Below are 18,213 nucleotides of genomic sequence, written 5' to 3' on the forward strand. Positions count from 1 at the left end.
ACAAAAGTCAGTACCCACGAAAATAATGAATCCAGTACTTACCTGTTGATTTAAGGAATGTATGGTGTCTTCATTAATATCATTACTAGCTACAATGGTCAATGATGAAAACCAAGGCACGTTAAAACTGAAAAATATATATAAGGCTGATATTGAACTGGCTACAATGGTTAAAGATGAAAACCAAGGCACGTTATAACTGAAAAATATACATAGGACGGATATAATTACTTGCTACAATGGTTAATGATGAGAACCAAGGCACGTTAAAACTGAAAATATATATAGGTCTGATATTATACTGGCTACAATGGTTAACTGTGAAAACCAAGGCATTTTAAAACTAAAAAATATATATAAAGGGCTTACCCTACATGCCGTATATCAATAAACTATTCTTTAAGCAAGATTTTTTTTTTATCATTTAACAATTGTTTATGAATATTATAAAAAAAATCTGTGAGGCTTACCCTGTTTCTATCATTTAATGTATAAAGAAAATGTATTGTTTTCATTCATTGGTATGGCTACTTTCTATGTGTAAAAAAGGATTAACTTTCTTGTAAAGTTATCTGCATTCCTCCATAGCTGATGTTGTTTTATTTCCTATGTAGCAACTCAATTGTTGTGTTTAAAAAATTATGTCCTTTAAATTAATGTTTGATTGAAGACAATTAAAATCAGCTGTATCTTGATTTTTCATTTGAAACATGTGAGAATAAATGTTCAGTCTATTGAAGCTAACACAATTATGGTATTCAAGGGAGATAACTCAAACAAAATTATGGTATTCAAGGGAGACAACTCAACCATCATTTTATTACCTTCTGGCCACTTTTTCAAAAGACTGTCTGACCAGGTTTGAAAGGTAAGCTAAATCACCACTGTCTAGTCGTATACCTCGAGGCTGGTACCCACACTCATGTAGAGCCATAGCAACTGTACAAAAACTTGGTAGACCAGTTCTGTAATTATAAAATCAGAAATGTTAACAATAAAAAAGTTTTTATTGACACAATATGAGAGTCACTATTTTGGAGGTATATGTGCACAAATTCAACTTTAATATTACTGATTGCTCGACTTCAATATAAAGTTCTTTTCAAAACAATTTTGATTGTCACTTACAAGTTTTGAGGAGACGAAATACAAACATAGAATTTTAAAGCTTGGTATAGGTGATGATTTATTACCATAGTTATAAAAAACGAAGATGTGGTATGATTGCCAATGAGACATATCTCCACAAGAGACCAAAATGATACAGAAAATTAAATTCAATATTAATGAAAAAACAAAAATTTATTCCTACCATAGAAAGGCTTGTATAGTCCGCAGTTTTATTCTCCAAAAATGGACCTTCCAGACGGGGTGGGGACTATAGAGTACAATAAGCAAGAAATAATGGAAAAAAATTTCAATTTCGAGGGCGAGGTGGTTTGTTTACGTTCCGCCATCTTTTTTATTGATATTGTAGAGGGCGCTCTTATCATTTTTTCAAACTAATCAGGGATGATTCCACTTTATAGTTTAGGGCCGCTTAACGGCCCTTAAATCGGCCAGCGGCCCCCCCAAAAAAATTTTAAATATAAATTCCCAATAAAAAAAAGGAAAATAAAACAAAAATCGGTATTTCCGGAAAAGTTTCCGTCACCGATTACGGCAACAATAATTTTTCATAGTTTGTCGTCAAAACGTAGTAAAATCCGAATAAGAATGCTGACTGTGATCGCATTTTATTAACAACGATTTCATTATGTCAACATGAGGTAAACAATTTTAGCGGCCGGATTCAATTGAAGTTAAAATGTTATGGGAGTATTTGGTCTCGTAAATGTAGATCGCTCAGCAGGTTGATCAAAAATATGCTTTTTTGTCAAAATGGGTGTCACAACAGACCTCGGCAAAGAGCAAATTCAAATTTTGATATAACATTGATGAATGAATTTTGATGGTAAAAGCAGATCGCCCAGCAGAGCCGGTTATGTAATATGATTAAAAAATTTTAAATGTTTTGTAAAAGAAATTATTTTATATTTTGCTCTTTTTTCCGCATAAGACAAAAGGTTGAGCGTTTTTGAGAATAATGTTGATGATAGACCATTCATGAAATGAGAACCCCCCCCCCCCCCCCCCCCATCCCTGAAATACGATGTCATCATTATGGAACTGTTTCAAAAGATATGAAAATAATTCAAATAATTTTAAAGTTCACTGGTTCAATTGCTTTAAATATCTTATCAATTAAGTATATATATTTACTTTTGTAATTGCTTTTCTTAATTCGACAGTTGGTCTGTAGTTCTATTTGATTTACATTTAAATCAAGGTAAGTTATAAAGATGATCTGTTGAAAAAATACCGAATGGATGATTTTTTTTCACTGGTTGATATGGCAAGCCGTTTTGCTATTTAATCTAACTTCAAGATATCTCATAAACTTTATAAGATATCTTATATAATAGTTCATTAGATATTTGATATAGTTTGAAAGATATCTTATAAAGATTATAAAATATCATATATAGTTCACGAGATATCTTAAATAATTTATGAGATATCTTATAGTTTATAAGGTATCTCATATAATTTTGTTTATCAAAAATCTTATATAAAGTAAATTTGTAAGATATCTTATATAAAGTATATTTGTAAGATATCTTTAGTTATATAAAGTATATGTAAGATATATATTTTAAAATCGATATTAGATATCTTCTATATTATATAAGATATCTTTTTCATAAAAGATATCTTATAAAAAATATTATTTATGATATCTTATATATTATAAGAAATATTATTAGAGATATCGTATATACATTATAAGATATTTCAAATAATTTTCTTAAAGGGGCACTAGCTGTTAAATTCATGGTCACCGATTTGACTCAAATTCTCATATTTGATTTATAACAATGTAAAACATTTATCCAAACTATCAAAAGTCTAAAATAAACAATTTACAGAGCATGGGGTAGATAATATATAGGTTCGTTTCGTGTGTATTTTAGTCCAGACCCCATCTAATTAACTATCGATTTGACCTCAGATGACCATATAAGCGATGTAAACATAAATAAAGATATGAATAGATTAAACCAACACGTGCAATTGGATTTTTATAGGTCTGTTTGATTTTATGTCATAGATTAAAAATAGATGTTTCTCATTGTTTTTAACCGTATAAGAATGATTTTATGTGCATCGAATTCGTAATCAAATGATTTACCGTAGTTTCACTTTCATTGTTGACATTCTTTTTCTTTAAATAACCAGTACACGTACAATGCATGCGTTGTCAATCTCTAGCTAGGGGTTAAATTGAAGTTCACATGAATACGGATTTAAAGAGGTCGACTCATTCACTTGCAAGTGTATTACTAATTATCAATGTTTTTTTAGCGTAATTTGACAAAATTGAACCTTTTTGGCTGCAAAAAGTGAATTGTTATTTTACTATTTCACTTTCATTATTGATTGAACAGAAAAAGAAAAAAAAACTTTAGATTTTTTATATATCTCGTAGCTAGTGCCCCTTTAATATGATATCCAATAAATTATATAACATATATCTTATACAAAACATATTTATAAGATATTTCATATACTTTAAGATATCTTTAATAAATCTTATATATTATATGAGATATCTATAATACTAAAATTACGAGGTCCAATTTGTTAGCCGTCATCACGTAAAAACGACGAATCACAGAATTCAACTTTATATATAACTAATATAGTACAAAGGTGTAGATTAAAAATTACACCACTCCAGGCCCTTTTGTTTTCCATTTAATTAATATTGCCAATAATTAAGAAGTTCCGGGTCGAGTCCGCTACCGATACCAATAGTATATTCACCTGTTACCTATTACCTTATCTGTACGTTCCGCATCTGACAGGTGCACCACCAAACGTTGTTTTCAGGATTAATATGCTATATACACGGGTCATAACCACAGGGTTGACACTACTAAATTGTCAAATTGTTACCTATTGTAGTATTTTAATTAGTAAGACTTTCTAAGATAACAATACGAATGCTAAAAATCTGGACTAAAAATAAGGCGTATAGGTACAGTTTTCAATTTGTTAGTGGGCATGACGTAAAACAGCGAAGCATAGAATTCAACTGTATTTATAACTTATATAGGACAATGCTGTTGATTAAAAAATACTCCATTTCAGGACCTTTGGTTTTCCAAATAATTAATATTATTGTTTCAGTTCGACGGGTTCAAACAGAAAGACTTGAAAGCAGAGAAAAACTGTGTATCTTATAATCGGCATGACTTTATCAGATGACAATACTAATACTAAAATAAGGCTTGCGCATAGTTATATACTATAATTCAGTCACGTACCCGTGATATCACGGGTGTGTTCTAGTCTTCTATACTATTAAACGAGAAGACCTCATTTTTGGTGTCGCTTCTTTTCTTTCCACAACAAATTAATCAACAGGCCTCTGTGTCCTATGGGTACAGTGCATAGTCGCATTTGTCATCCATTCATATGATTATTCAGATTGAGTTAATTTGGGAGAATAACGAGAAAAAAGGCATCCGGATATTGTCCCATCATTGGACGAAATTTTAAGTCTGATTAGACTTCCGGTTTGCGTTTTTCTGTATACTGTATTTTAAGAATTCTATCTGCTATCATTTTCAAGTTTACTATCCACGGTGGTCACATAGTTTATTAAAAAGAGAGGGTCTGTATACTATATCAATGACCACCATGGTATCCACGGGGGTCACATAGTTTATTAAATAGAGAGGGTCTGTATACTACATCAATGACCACCATGGATCGATTAGTAAATTTAAAATTGAAAGTAAATACACTATATTTATATAGTAATGAATGTTCATAATATACAGATAAGCCCTAAAATTATTCAAGTGAACTTTTGATACCTTTTCTGAAATTCTCCAGTTATTAAATCTTTTACAAAATTCATTGATTACAAAAAAAGAAGATGTGGTATGATAGCCATGTTGAGACAACTCTCCACGAGAGACCAAAATGACACAGAAATTAACAACTATAGGTTAACGTACGACCTTCAACAACGAGCAAAGCCCATACAGCATACTCAGCTTTAAAAGGCCCCGAACTGACAAGATAACACAATCCAAACCAGAAAACTAGCGGCCTTATTCATGTACAAAAAATTTACGAAAAACAAATATGTAACACATAAACAAACGACAACCACTGAATTACAGGCTCCTTACTTAAATGTTCAGAACATACTCAATGTATTATGTTCATATTGAAATTGATAGAAAACCAAAAATTGGGAATTTTGAAAATAATTAAAGGAGGAGGGATATAAAAAAAACATTTTCCTGTTGCCAATAACCTATGACTTATGATACTTTTGCTGAAATTCCCCACTAAATGTATTATGTTCATATTGAAATTGATAGAAAACCAAAATTGGGAATTTTGGAAATAAAGGAGGAGGGATAAAAAAAAACACATTTTCCTGTCCCCAATAACCTTTGACTTATGATACTTTTGCTGAAATTTTTTACATAATTCTTCCAACAACACTTTACAAACTTTCAACTACGCTCTGAATGCCCGCGATTTCGCGGGTGTGTTCTAGTATATATTACAGTTATAAGATATCTTATATATTGTGGGATAATTTGAAATCGAATAAATAGCTAAACGGCTTGCCATAGGTTTATGTTATCTGGTACTTTTGGTATATATGTTTTTGTAATAGGCCTTGTTTACCAAAGTTAAGATGATAATGCATCATATGCAATGATATTCATGTATTACAACTTCCCTGGTCTGAATCCAATAATTTCTTCAATCAGTGTACAGATGAAATTAACTTAATATTCATTTTCCATATTTACAGGAAAATTATATTATTTCGTCTTAGATTGTATGCATAAAAAAATCCCAATTGGGATAAAAAATCCCAATTTGATATTCAAGGGACCCATTTGAAAACACCTGGAATCATCCCTGCTAATAATTTTAACTCATCCATATTAATAAGTTATTTCTATTCAATATCAAATTAATACTGATAAATATAAAAACTCAACCTTTCATTAAAAATTTCTTGTTTGTTTTCAATGCATTGGTTGAAATAAACTGGTATCTGCTTGATTGAAACGATACAAACATAGTGAAAAAGACAACCGTAAACCAGCTTAGAATTTGTAAACTACAAAAAGTAATCGGTTATTGTATGTTCTGTTTTGGTGTTTCATACTGACTAATATGGTTTGTATTAGTTTAAGACCCTTCAAACATTAATGTGATCGATATATTAAAGACTGTTTGACAAAAGGATGGAACTGTTTTACTTTCAAAGTCATATTATAGTGATATCTGCTATGTACGGATTTCTACTCTCACCGGTTAATTTCTTCTTTTACACATGCTTTTTAAACTTCCTGTTTAAACATACACAAGTTTCTAAATTGTTTTTAAAGTGAATTAAACAATCATGAAGCACTCTCGAATCATTTACAAGCAGTTTCAGCTTCTGTTTAATGATGGAAAACAGGTTTTTCCAAGAAAATATCGCAAACAACCACACAGAAATTGAAATTACCAGAGATTCATTTGACCTTTTCTAACAGTTACAAAAAGTTTTTTTACCTAAAATTTCGTGGGGAGAAGGGGGTGTGGGATATGTACCAGTGCAAACTATACAAGCCTTTCTACGGTAAACTCTAAATATCTCACCTTACAACATCATATGTATCTATAAGTGCTAAGAAACCATCAGGGAATGCAGTAGCATAGGCTATGAAGGCTGCCAGCTCACTTTTTGATACTTGGTCATCTAAAAATCCTGCAATGAAATGGTTTATAAAATCCATTACTATTAATTCCTTTATAAAGCAGTCTTTAGAGCTGAGGACAGGGGACTCTTAGTTAGTTTTACTTGTATATATATAGATATGTGTGTGTTCAACTCAGTTATTTTATTGTTGTTGTTCCTTTTGTTTATGTCACAAGTATAATGTTACTTAAATGACAAATAAAGATTATTATTTAAACATGTTAAAAGGATAGAAAAGCACTGCCTAATAAAGTAAAAAAAACATATTTTTTACCTTTAGCTCTACCCACTTTAATTTGTTACATATTTCTGTGATTTTCTTACATATTTCTGTGATTTTCTTACACTGTTGATGTATTGATATGAGAGAACATCCTAGTTTCATAACTTTGTCACTATTTTATTTTATCAATACAATTTTCAATCCCATTCGCCCACATTTAATTTTTACGGAATAGCTCAAAACAAATCCTGGTTGGAGGGGTTTTGATCCCGAAATCCCTGGCTTAAAAACATGGAACCCTGAGGTCCCGAATTTATAGAAATTTAAATTCTGACATCCCGAAATTCAAAAAAAAAATTCCCGGATCCCAAAAGGACCAATTCTGAAATCCCTAGCTTAAAAACACCTGATACAGGTCCTACCATCCCGCCCCCCTTTTAGAGTTTACATTTGACTTTATAACTAACCTAATACAGGAGCTAACTGTTTCAGCCATTTTTGACAAAGTGGAATGAAATCAACCATCTCATCAGTACCTTTCCTAACCAGTTGCTGCAATAATAAGGTAACAGATTAATTTCATAGTAAACAATAGAATTGTGATATGACAAACACAAAATAACCAGAAACACCATGCATTTTTATGACAATTTTTTTTACACTAAATTTCACTACTTTTAAGACATTTGAACACAAAATAAGAATACTGTTAATTCAAAAATAGCGATTTTGTCATTTTAGACTTAAATGTGATTTTAATTTTTACGATTTTGAGAAAAATCCTGTTTAATTTATATAAATATTTCAAAATGCAAGTTTGAATTATTGCGTTTACAATTCTGTAGCACTTTTCGCAATAATAATAACCTCTTTTAAAGCCACCACAACGAACAAGCACTCATACCAAATGACAGATTTTCCATGAAACAAGAAATATTTAATTTACCCGATTATGTAACTCTGATAAGCCAGAAAATGATGTGATGAAGGCATGAGCATGTGTACCTCTTACTGGAATGCCGTAAAGTTTACCTGCCAATACATTACTGGTTCCGTCAAAACCTACAAAATAGAAAAATACATTACTGGTTCCATCAAAACCTGCAAAATAAATAATACATGCATAAATTAAACAAGAGGCTCTCAAGAGCCTGAATCGCTCACCTTGATTTTTTGGCATTTATCTTTCGTTTAAGAGTTTCAGTGTCCAATTTCATCGTAGTTTGTTGTTTTGGTTAGATTCAGCATATCAAAGAACCTTGAGAATTAAATTTTTGATGAAATCAAACAAAGTGTAATTTTAATTTTTGAGATGTTACTTTGCTGAAAATTTTTGTTGTTTACAGTTTATCTTTATCATTAATAATACTCAAGATGATAACCAAAAACTGCAAGATTTCCTTAAAATACCAATTTAGTGGCAGCAACCCAACAATGAGTTATAAGATTGATCTTCTCAGGTCTGATAGAACTTGACCTTGAACACTGTTATCCCATGTCAGTTTTGCTCTAAATGCTTTGGTTTTTGAGATATAAGCCAAAAACTGCATTTTACCCCTATGTTCTATTTTTAGCCATGACGGCCATGTTTTTTGACTAAACAGAAAATAAAACACAAACTGTATTCTAGATACCCTAAGGATCATCCAACTTAAGTTTGGTTGGAATTGGTTCAGTAGTTTCAGAGGAGAAGATGTTTGGAATAGTTTACACCAGACGGACAACAACGACGACAGACGCCAAGTGCATTCCTGCCAAGTTTTGAAAGTGCCCATGGGGGTTTTAGTGTGCGACAACAATTTCAAAGGTTACAATTCTTTGCGACGACTATTTTGTGCATAGATGCCAACCCCCTTTTTACACAATCAGTAACAAACTATCAAATTTTCCGTATTTTTGATAAGTTTTCAGTAATCATTTATAAATGTGCATTTACCAATAAAAATTACTGATGAGTGGTTGCAAAGTGATGTGCCCTAAAATTTGTCGTTAAACATGTTGTCTGTAGTATGTATTCCATTCATTAATTGTTCAGATGTTCTCGACTCGTACATTTTCGTTTTGTCAAGGAGAAGTAGAGAAAGGGGGAAAGCTCCTTCATAAAATGCAAGTTTGCCTCTTCGGAAGTCAGTTAGTTACTCAACAATAGGTTGATAACTCCCGAGGAACCGGAAGCATTACATTGGCGTTTTCTAAATACCGGACCAGGACGGAAAAGTAATGATACAAATCCGCGTTTTACAAAATTGATCGGCAATGATTGGTAATCCGTAACTATTCGACTTTGACCGTAACAGCGTAGTTTTTAATCGCAAAATCGGAAAAACTACGCAAAAATCGTAATGGTTGGCATCTATGTTTTGTGTGTGCTGTTTTGTGGTCTAGAAAAGTGTCATATTTGTAATATGAGCTTACATGCCTTTTCTAAAGTTTCTTTGCATGATTTTAGTTATTATATATCAGTAGAAAAGATGAACATGTATCTGCAAGACCAGGAATTAATTTCATGTGTAAGGATATTAAATAATTGTTGACTTTTCCAATTTAAAATTATGCACAAAGAAAGACCTTTATCAGGTTGGGAACAACACCTAGGGGTATCCCCTCAATTTAAGGACATTAAAAAACACTTTTAAAGTAAAAATGAACACATATTCTGATTTTTATATTATTTGAAGAAACTTTTCCCAAAGAATTATACATCTTATGATCTATCTGGTATAATATGGTCATCACATGTCCAAGAATTTTGGTATGTTCTTGGCCTAATGTATCATGTATATCTTCTTTATTTTTCAAAATAATTGGACCCTACATTTAGAAAAGTAGTTCTAAATATAATGTCAGAATTTCCCATTTTTAAGTTAAATAAAAATCTACATTTTTCATGTTTATTTTTCACAGCAGTAAAATGCCCCCTTGACTAAGGGAAGTCCCTCATTTAAGGGATTCCTCATGTGGGTTTTTTTGTTTTGTTCATGTGAAAAATAAAGAATAGTACATTAAATGATTTGGTATTTTAATTAAATACATATCATTTGTTACAGCAAGAGTAATATCTATAAACATGATAAATTAGTGAATAAACTACTATTTATTATCTTTGTGGTAGTACTGCATCATTGAAGTTTGTCAATCAGCCATGCTTTTATTCTTATTCTGTGTAAGAACCTCCTTGCAAGTGAAAAACCATTTGCCATGTTCACGATTTTAAAAAACAGAGGAAATTAACACAAGTTCAAAATCTAGGATGTTAGAATTATCTTGAGAGAAAACGTTTTTGATTGGCTGATTAATTTGATCATGAGAAACATAGAATTTGATTGGCTGAACACGAATGTCTTCCTTGGACACAGTTCAAAATCGGGAACCATCATATTTTTCGTGTAGATTTTCACAAAATCGTGTTTTAGAGGGTTTTTCACGATCACGATCGTGCAATCGTGACAAAGGGTCAAAATCGAGTAATACACGCCTAAATCGTGAAAGTTGGCAGGTATGCAAGTGATGGCTAAAGCTCACAGTTCCTTCGGAAGAGATTTTTCTGATTGTGTGCAAAACTTAAACTCACATAAGCATATCCCTGCTTATAGATGAGAGACAAATACTACTTATTGCAACACATAAACACTAAAATGAAATGTATTTAAATACCAAATATAAACTTGAGTCCAATTATCTAAAGTAAATGATATTTTAATATGCCAGACAAAAACCTAAGACCATAAGACATCTGTATACCAGATAAAAATTATCAAAGTCTTCATGTGAAGCTTTATATAAAGATCTAATGAAGCTGTCAAGATCACTGTGTATTTGTCAGAACTAGAGGCCATATAACCAATTGGGAAAACATATCTCTATGACCAATCATAATATCTTGGAAACACAACATATAGAAATAAGGCAAGGGTTCTTGGTAAAAAATCTTGACTTTATATGCAGTACTCCAAGAATGAAATTTGTGTTGAAACTGAAATCTAGTTTTTGATTGGTGAATTTCTGAGTCTTAGTTTTAAGGATCATTAAGTTAAGTGTCCTTGAAATATGACTGCAAGGTCAGATCTTTTAGAATTTAGCATAACAAATTTTCTTCTGTAAATGACAGAATTAAAACTATTTTTATTGAATGTAATGAGTTATGATGTAATCGAATTGAAAAACTCACAAGTGGGTCTCATTTGGGTCTAAGCATGATGCGTGATTGCCGATTTTTTTGTAAGCGTGACAGTAAAATTAATGTGTCGTGAAATTAGGAAATGAAGTCTAGCGGGACAGAGGAAATTACAAAAGAATTGAGAATTGCTTACGTACATAGTGTAAGCGGGATACGGGAATCTGACAAAACAGTAAGCGGGATCCAAGATCAGAAATTACCCCCCAATGAGACCCCCTTATTAATTTTTCAATTCAATTACATCATAACTCATTACATTCAATAGAAATAGTTTTAATTCAAAAACAAATTTGTTCATCACAATACTTCTCACAATTGTTAATATTGTTAATATTCCCCAAATCAATACACCAATCAATAATTAATTAGATCTTTTAGTTAAAGTATTCTAATTAACAATCAGTTAATTATCTCTACCGAGTGATAAAACTTAATAGATGTGGTTAGATCTGTACGTTTTAATGATTTTTACCTTTATCTTTGTATTTCTGGCGAACACGGAACTAGATTTTTATAGAAAAGACATAAAATTTAATTTCTTTCAATAAAGAAGTGTAAAGGGAAGGTTAAGTTGTCAATAAATATTGATACATCATTGTGTTGTTGTTATTCTTTATTTACTGATAAATATTGATTATAGAATCTGCTACATCATCTCATAACAGAGCTACAAGGACACTATATATTAGACCAAGGTTTTAACGTGGTGAAATTGAAATCATCACTTTCAAAAGTTAAACAGATGCAATCATCAGTTGGTTATTAAGAAAAAGGAATATATCCGTTTCCCATATGACATCGCATATGGTCCAATTGTTCTAACCACAATCCTGTTGTCTTTTCACTCATAATATAAATAAGCAACACGATGGGTGCCACATGAAGAGCCTGATCTGCTTATCCTTCAGGAGCCCCTGAGGTTTTTGGTTGAGTTTGTGTTGCTCTGTCTAGTTTTCTTGGTTGTGTTTTGTATACTGTTTTTTTGTCTTTTTTGTCAAGGCATTGTTTTTTTACTTACAATGTATGAGTTTGAATATCCATTTTTCATAAACAATAATATCTAGATGGCGAATAAAATCTTAAATTCAATACATCATTGGTCTACCACAATTTGAATATACAGTTAATAGTACCTCCTAAATAACAATATCTAGAGGCTGATAAAGCACCATCAGGTCCCTGGGCTCTCCGTAATCCAAACTCTAATAATATACTCTCTGACCCAGCAGCAATACGAAACCTCATGCCATTTGTTGCCACTAAACTGTAATTAAACAATCAATCATTTTATGAACAACTCAATTCATAATTTTACATACATGTATATATATATATATATAAGTACGTCTGAGTCAGTGACAACTCTACAACAGATGTATCCATCGGATCGCCATCAATGATGGTGATACATGGCTGTGTACATAATGTATATACAACTCGTCTAAACATCAACCCAACAATGTTAGATCTGTAAATTTGCTTTCGCAAATTTTTGGTTCTTCCCTCGCCGGGATTCGAACCCATGCTACTGTGATATCGTGACACCAAATCGCCTGCACTGCAGCCGTCCCGCTAGACCACACAACCACCTGGGCTCTCAAAAAAAGAGCTTTCGCTGGCCATGTGTTACCTTTCCACGTCAGTTTTAATCTAGCGGCGTACTACAGTACATGTTATATAAGGCATGAAGATGTTATTGTTACAGATCAGCTAATCTGATCAGCTAGCTGATCTGTAACATAATTATTATGTATTAGGATTACAATACATGTTTTTGTTTACAAATCGCTATATATTGTCCAAAGATAAGACACACAACTTTTACTATTTTTTGTTGGTGTTTAAAAAGTCTTAGCTTTAACTCCAGCCATAACTTATCAAAGTTCATCCTTATTTTTTGGTAAGCTGGATTCCATCAATACTTGGTTTTCTGTGTGGATTGTTATTCGTTTTTTCATTACCCATGGCTCAGACATTCACTGACTTTCTTTGAGTGTAGATCACATGGTGGGAGATTCATGCATAGCAGAAGATATTAACAGTACATGTATTCCCTCAGTTTTAGTTTGTTGTGACCTTGATTTTATTACCTAATTAATTTATGAAAATTATATATTAAATACTTATAATTAATACTTGCCTTTATTATGTTTATTTGACTAATGACATGTAAAAATCCATCTTAGTCATGTAAGTCATGTTATTATATTTTTACCTATTTCTAGTTAAGGTTAAAGAATTTAAAAAGTATGTGTTATTTGACAATTTTTTATTTATTTTGAGAATTGAAAATTATGTGTCCTATCTGCATGATCTGATCCTCCCCCCACTTTTTTTTTAAATTCCTGAAAAAATTTGAAAGACTGACCTGGCATAATTAACTAAATTCAACAATGGGGTCTCCATCAACTGTACGACAGGTAGTGGCCCTTTCACTGTCAATAGTGGAATTTTAGGGAACACGACTGTCCCCTCCTCGATAGCAAATAATGTTACAGTTTTCGTGTTCAATTCTTTCAAATATTCAAAAAATTCTTCTTCTACAGAAGTTGGCATCACTGATTTCAGGTACTTTATATCTGCAAAAAAATATATATATAGTGATCAAGATATAATTTTGCAGCCACAAGCCCAATAATAGTTTTGTACAGTTTTTTTGGCTGATAGTAGAAATTCTTACATGCCCAGTATTAATTTTACAACCTTGGCTGGTGGGCCTGTGGCCAACACAGTGAAGACTATAAACAGTATGGTAAACTGTTCTTAAACTTCATAGAGAACTTAGATTAGAAACAGAATAAATTGTAGTATGATCAAACTGTGACAGCTATGTATCCACCAGCAACCAAAAAATGATAACATGATTTTAGTGTCAAATCAATTAGATTGAGTATTCAAATTCGAATTACAAATCGCAAAATTTTTACATTGTTCATTGTTGTAAGACGAATGAATTATAAATTATTGCAACAAATGTAGTTTGCAAAGCATACCTAGCAACAGCCACTGTGCATGCTGTGGCTATGAGTGAACTATGAAGACTTTAAAAATTTAATGGCAGAAATATAACATTCAAAATACACATTCTTTTTTAACACTGTTTAATGGTAAAAAAATAATACCAATATTGCCTAGCAACAATAAAAATTCTCACCACTTTCTGTAAACTTGAAATTCTGAATAAATTTGACACATTCCTCCAAACCAGCAAACACAGTGAACTCTCCTTTAAATGGATTACGTCTAAAGTACAAATCAAACACAGCCACATCGTTCATCTTTCCACTCTTCCAGTAGGCATACGCCATGGTGATCTGGTAAAGATCTGAAAAAATAAATGATTGATTATGTCTTAGCCTTCAAAAACTTTTTAAATCTAAACTAAATTTTTCAAACTTATCAAGCCATATACCATGTATACCATTTGTATACAATGATATATATTATATATATGATGAAAGAATATGAGGCAGGCGCAAATTTTTTTTTGACGATCAATGCATTTGAATGGGGACATGTAGTTGGAACCCCCCCTTTGTCCTGGGTTAGGAACCCCCCCCGCCTTTTTAAAATGGCTGGATCCGCCCCTGTGAGGTGTCCATCCATGACACAAAATCAGGATATATATACACAGCAAAAACAAAAAAAGCAAAGTATCAGCACTTATGTGGCTGTTCATCATCTTGAGCCTTTATTTCATATACCTGGAAAGTGACTTGGTTTGTTCACCATGTTCACTTTTCTGTTATTATTCCTTGAATTTGCTGATTTGGATTTCAGAAATATATATTCTGGATAATTGTTGTGATTGGAGAACAATGGAGAACAACAACTTTAACAATGGAAATTCAACCAAAAACATGACATTATTTTCTGAATAAAAGAATATAATAAGGGTTTCAATACTGTCAGTAAGGGGTACAGTGAGTGAGTACTTGTACAAGTTAATTTCATTTACTTGAAGAAGTAAAAAATATATACATATAAGTAAATAAATAATGTTTGAATAATCTCCCCTTAATTTTCTCAAAAATCCTCAAGTTTTGAGATGTAAAATCATGCCTTTAATGATTTTTCCCAGGTTTGCTCATTTTTTTTTTTTTTATTGAAGTTCAATGTTTCATCTCATTCATTCAACAAAGAAACTGATTGAGCAAAGATCTTGTATATTTGTGCAAGGCCTTCAAAAATTGCTCCTTTGGGGTTGTAAATGAGCAGTGATATGAAGATAACAGACAAATAGGATTTTCATTGTCCCTAAATCAGGGGTTTCATTATCTTTCATGTTGACTGGTACTTTCCACGTTTCTAGGTGGTACTTTTCAATTTATTCCATGAATATCTTACATAAAAATTTCTACATTTAGGCGTTACTTGTCAATAGCATAGGAGGGTAGAAGTACCGGGTATCGCCTCCTAATGAATGGCCTGTAAAATTACACTTAAATGAGGGGTAAAGACATCTGAATCTGGGTTCACAATTTAAAATTCTATTAGAGCAAAGAAATCTTTAAAATTCAAGAAAAGATGAAAGGATAACTTTTTTACATGTTTTACTTATGTACAAGTAAAAAATTCTGAATGTCTAAGGGACATAAATCAGACAATTTTTGTTTTACCTATACAAGTAAATAAAATTCACTTGTATAAGTATCCTACACATTTACTTATATGTGTATATTTTTTTTTACTTCTTCAAGTAAATAAAAATTACTTGAATAAGTGGTACCCCTGACTGACTGTTTGAAATAAGGAGATAATTTGCAACTTTGGGTTTAGAAAATGTCACTTTTACTGAGTTACATATATATCATGTACAGGGTTAAAGAACAGCAGTTGTTCGACCTGTTAGTCAAATGCGTTTTGTTTAAATATACATGTACTTTTTCACTTTTTAGGTCTTTTTGAAAATGTTGTTTGTGCTGTATGACTCAGTGGCGGATCCAGGGGGGGTTCCAGGGGTTGGAACCCCCCCTTATTTTTGGACAATCAATGCATTTGAATGGGAGCATATAGTTGGAACACCCCCTTAACTCTGGGTTGGGAACCCCCCCCTTTTTAAAATGGCTGGATCTGCCACTGATGACTTCTTCCAGTTTTACTTATTTCTCTTTTGATTGACAATAACTCCTATAAGACATTTTTGTAAGATGTCATTAGATTATTTCATACCAAGTTATCATATATCTTCATCACAATAAAGCAAACATTTTGCACAATTTGTTAAACAAATCTTTAAAAGTGTCTGAGAAAATGCAAAAATAACTATTATAAGTATAAGACAAAATTGAGAACATTGTCTTGACCTTTCAGGTTTGGCCTTTGACCTTGCCCTCATTTTCTAAGCTATTTTCCATATTCACATGTATTGCTTTAATTAAGTCTCATCTCGAAGTAGAAGAAACACACATATTATCATGATTAGTTTTTTGCCTTTCATTTCCTTATGATTAGAATACAGACCCTCTGTCCAAGCTTTGTTTACAAAGATCTAAGTACATGTACATGTAGTACATGTTTAACTTGCATGAGATGAGACTTAATTAAAGCAAGACATGTGAATATGGAAAATAGCTTAGAAAATGAGAAAAAAATAGGGTAAGTTGGTAGGTTTTTTTTTTATTTTACTTTTTTTTTTACATTGAGTCTAATAAAGACGGACATTTTAACTTTAACAAATGTTTAACAGTGCTTAATGAAAAATGACATAAAAAAAACTTTAGGGTGCAGCGGTGGGCTATTTTTTAGCTTGAAAAATAGGCCATTATAGGGTGGGTACAATAATAGGAAACACACATCTTTTTTCTTTTAACATGTTACATGACACAGATGATATCTGGTTTGTTAAATCTTGAGTACGGTATAAACATTATTGTGTAATGCATTAATTACATGTATTGATAAAATCACAGAGTAAGCAGCATATTGTGAACAGTTTTAGAGAAGTTCTAACAAAGAATTGATAAATCAATACTATATTTCTATGGATCCTAGGTGTATTATAGCACCTCTTGTAAGTCTTGATAAGTGCATTCTCTCGGAATCAATTTATGTATAAAATCAAAAACATTAACAATATAAATACATGGTTACAGTATAACTGCTATGTAGGACTTGGTAGGGGTCCTTTGTTTCTTTTTTTACATTTTTTTTAGACCACCGTTCTCTATATATATATTCTTTATTCATTGTGTCCATTTATTTTCTATTTTAAATTGTTTTATTTATGTTTTTTTCTTTTAAAATTCTGTTAAAAAAAAATCGTAAATTAACACAGTCAAGTTATGACCCTAACTGATAGCAAGCAACAAGTACATGATTTTATAAAATTGACATATATATATATAATATACATGTGGGGCAATTGGGTATTGTACCACTCATACATTTGTGAAATGAATCAAAGTTTATCATATTTTATATATCTATGTTATATGTAGATAGTTATTATCTATATGATTTATGTGCTCAATACAAATGAAATTAGGTCTTGTTGACCAACTGTCAATAAAAGATTTACTATTAAACATTTGTTAAACACTTGTAGGAAAATAAAAATGAACTAAGTAAATCATTTGTTAATTTAGTTTGAATTTACTTCTGAAGTTAAAATACCCGACTCCTTTAATTAATTGTTTATTTATTAGTCACAGACCTCTCAAGGGGGGGGGGGGGGGGGGGTCGTGGGGGTGGGGACTTCCTATATATACAAGTGATAGGATGTGCCGCAGGAATAGGTAACATTTTCAAGCTTGTAAATATGTTAATAGGTATAGGAAATAAATTAAAGCTATCAGAAATATATGATTCTAGGTCAATAAAGTTCCCATAACATGCATAACTTTTTCATCTGTCATCTTTCTTGGTATTCCCGACTGTGTTTTTATCACAGGGATGATTCCAGGTGTTTACAAATGGGTCCCTTGAATATCAAATTGGGAATTTTTATCCCAATTGGGAATTTTTTATGCATACAATATAAGA

At 31.6% G+C, this 18,213-nt stretch overlaps 1 protein-coding gene across 3 annotated transcripts in view; it reads right to left on the reverse strand.

The window, feature by feature from the left end:
* The window catches only part of LOC139498871 (nicotinate phosphoribosyltransferase-like), a 34,868-nt gene that overhangs the window by 11,987 nt on the left and 4,668 nt on the right, over positions 1–18,213 (reverse strand). For all 3 annotated transcript variants that reach the window (XM_071287456.1, XM_071287455.1, XM_071287457.1), the window contains 8 exons: positions 14,384–14,554; positions 13,598–13,808; positions 12,363–12,493; positions 7,999–8,114; positions 7,520–7,604; positions 6,730–6,838; positions 825–965; positions 43–127 (listed from right to left, as the gene is read on the reverse strand). In XM_071287456.1, the coding sequence (XP_071143557.1) occupies positions 43–127; positions 825–965; positions 6,730–6,838; positions 7,520–7,604; positions 7,999–8,114; positions 12,363–12,493; positions 13,598–13,808; positions 14,384–14,554 (1,049 nt within the window). The remainder of the gene's footprint in view (positions 1–42; positions 128–824; positions 966–6,729; positions 6,839–7,519; positions 7,605–7,998; positions 8,115–12,362; positions 12,494–13,597; positions 13,809–14,383; positions 14,555–18,213) is intronic.

Source organism: Mytilus edulis, chromosome 12 (genome assembly GCF_963676685.1).
Source record: "Mytilus edulis chromosome 12, xbMytEdul2.2, whole genome shotgun sequence".
Lineage (NCBI taxonomy): Eukaryota > Metazoa > Mollusca > Bivalvia > Mytilida > Mytilidae > Mytilus > Mytilus edulis.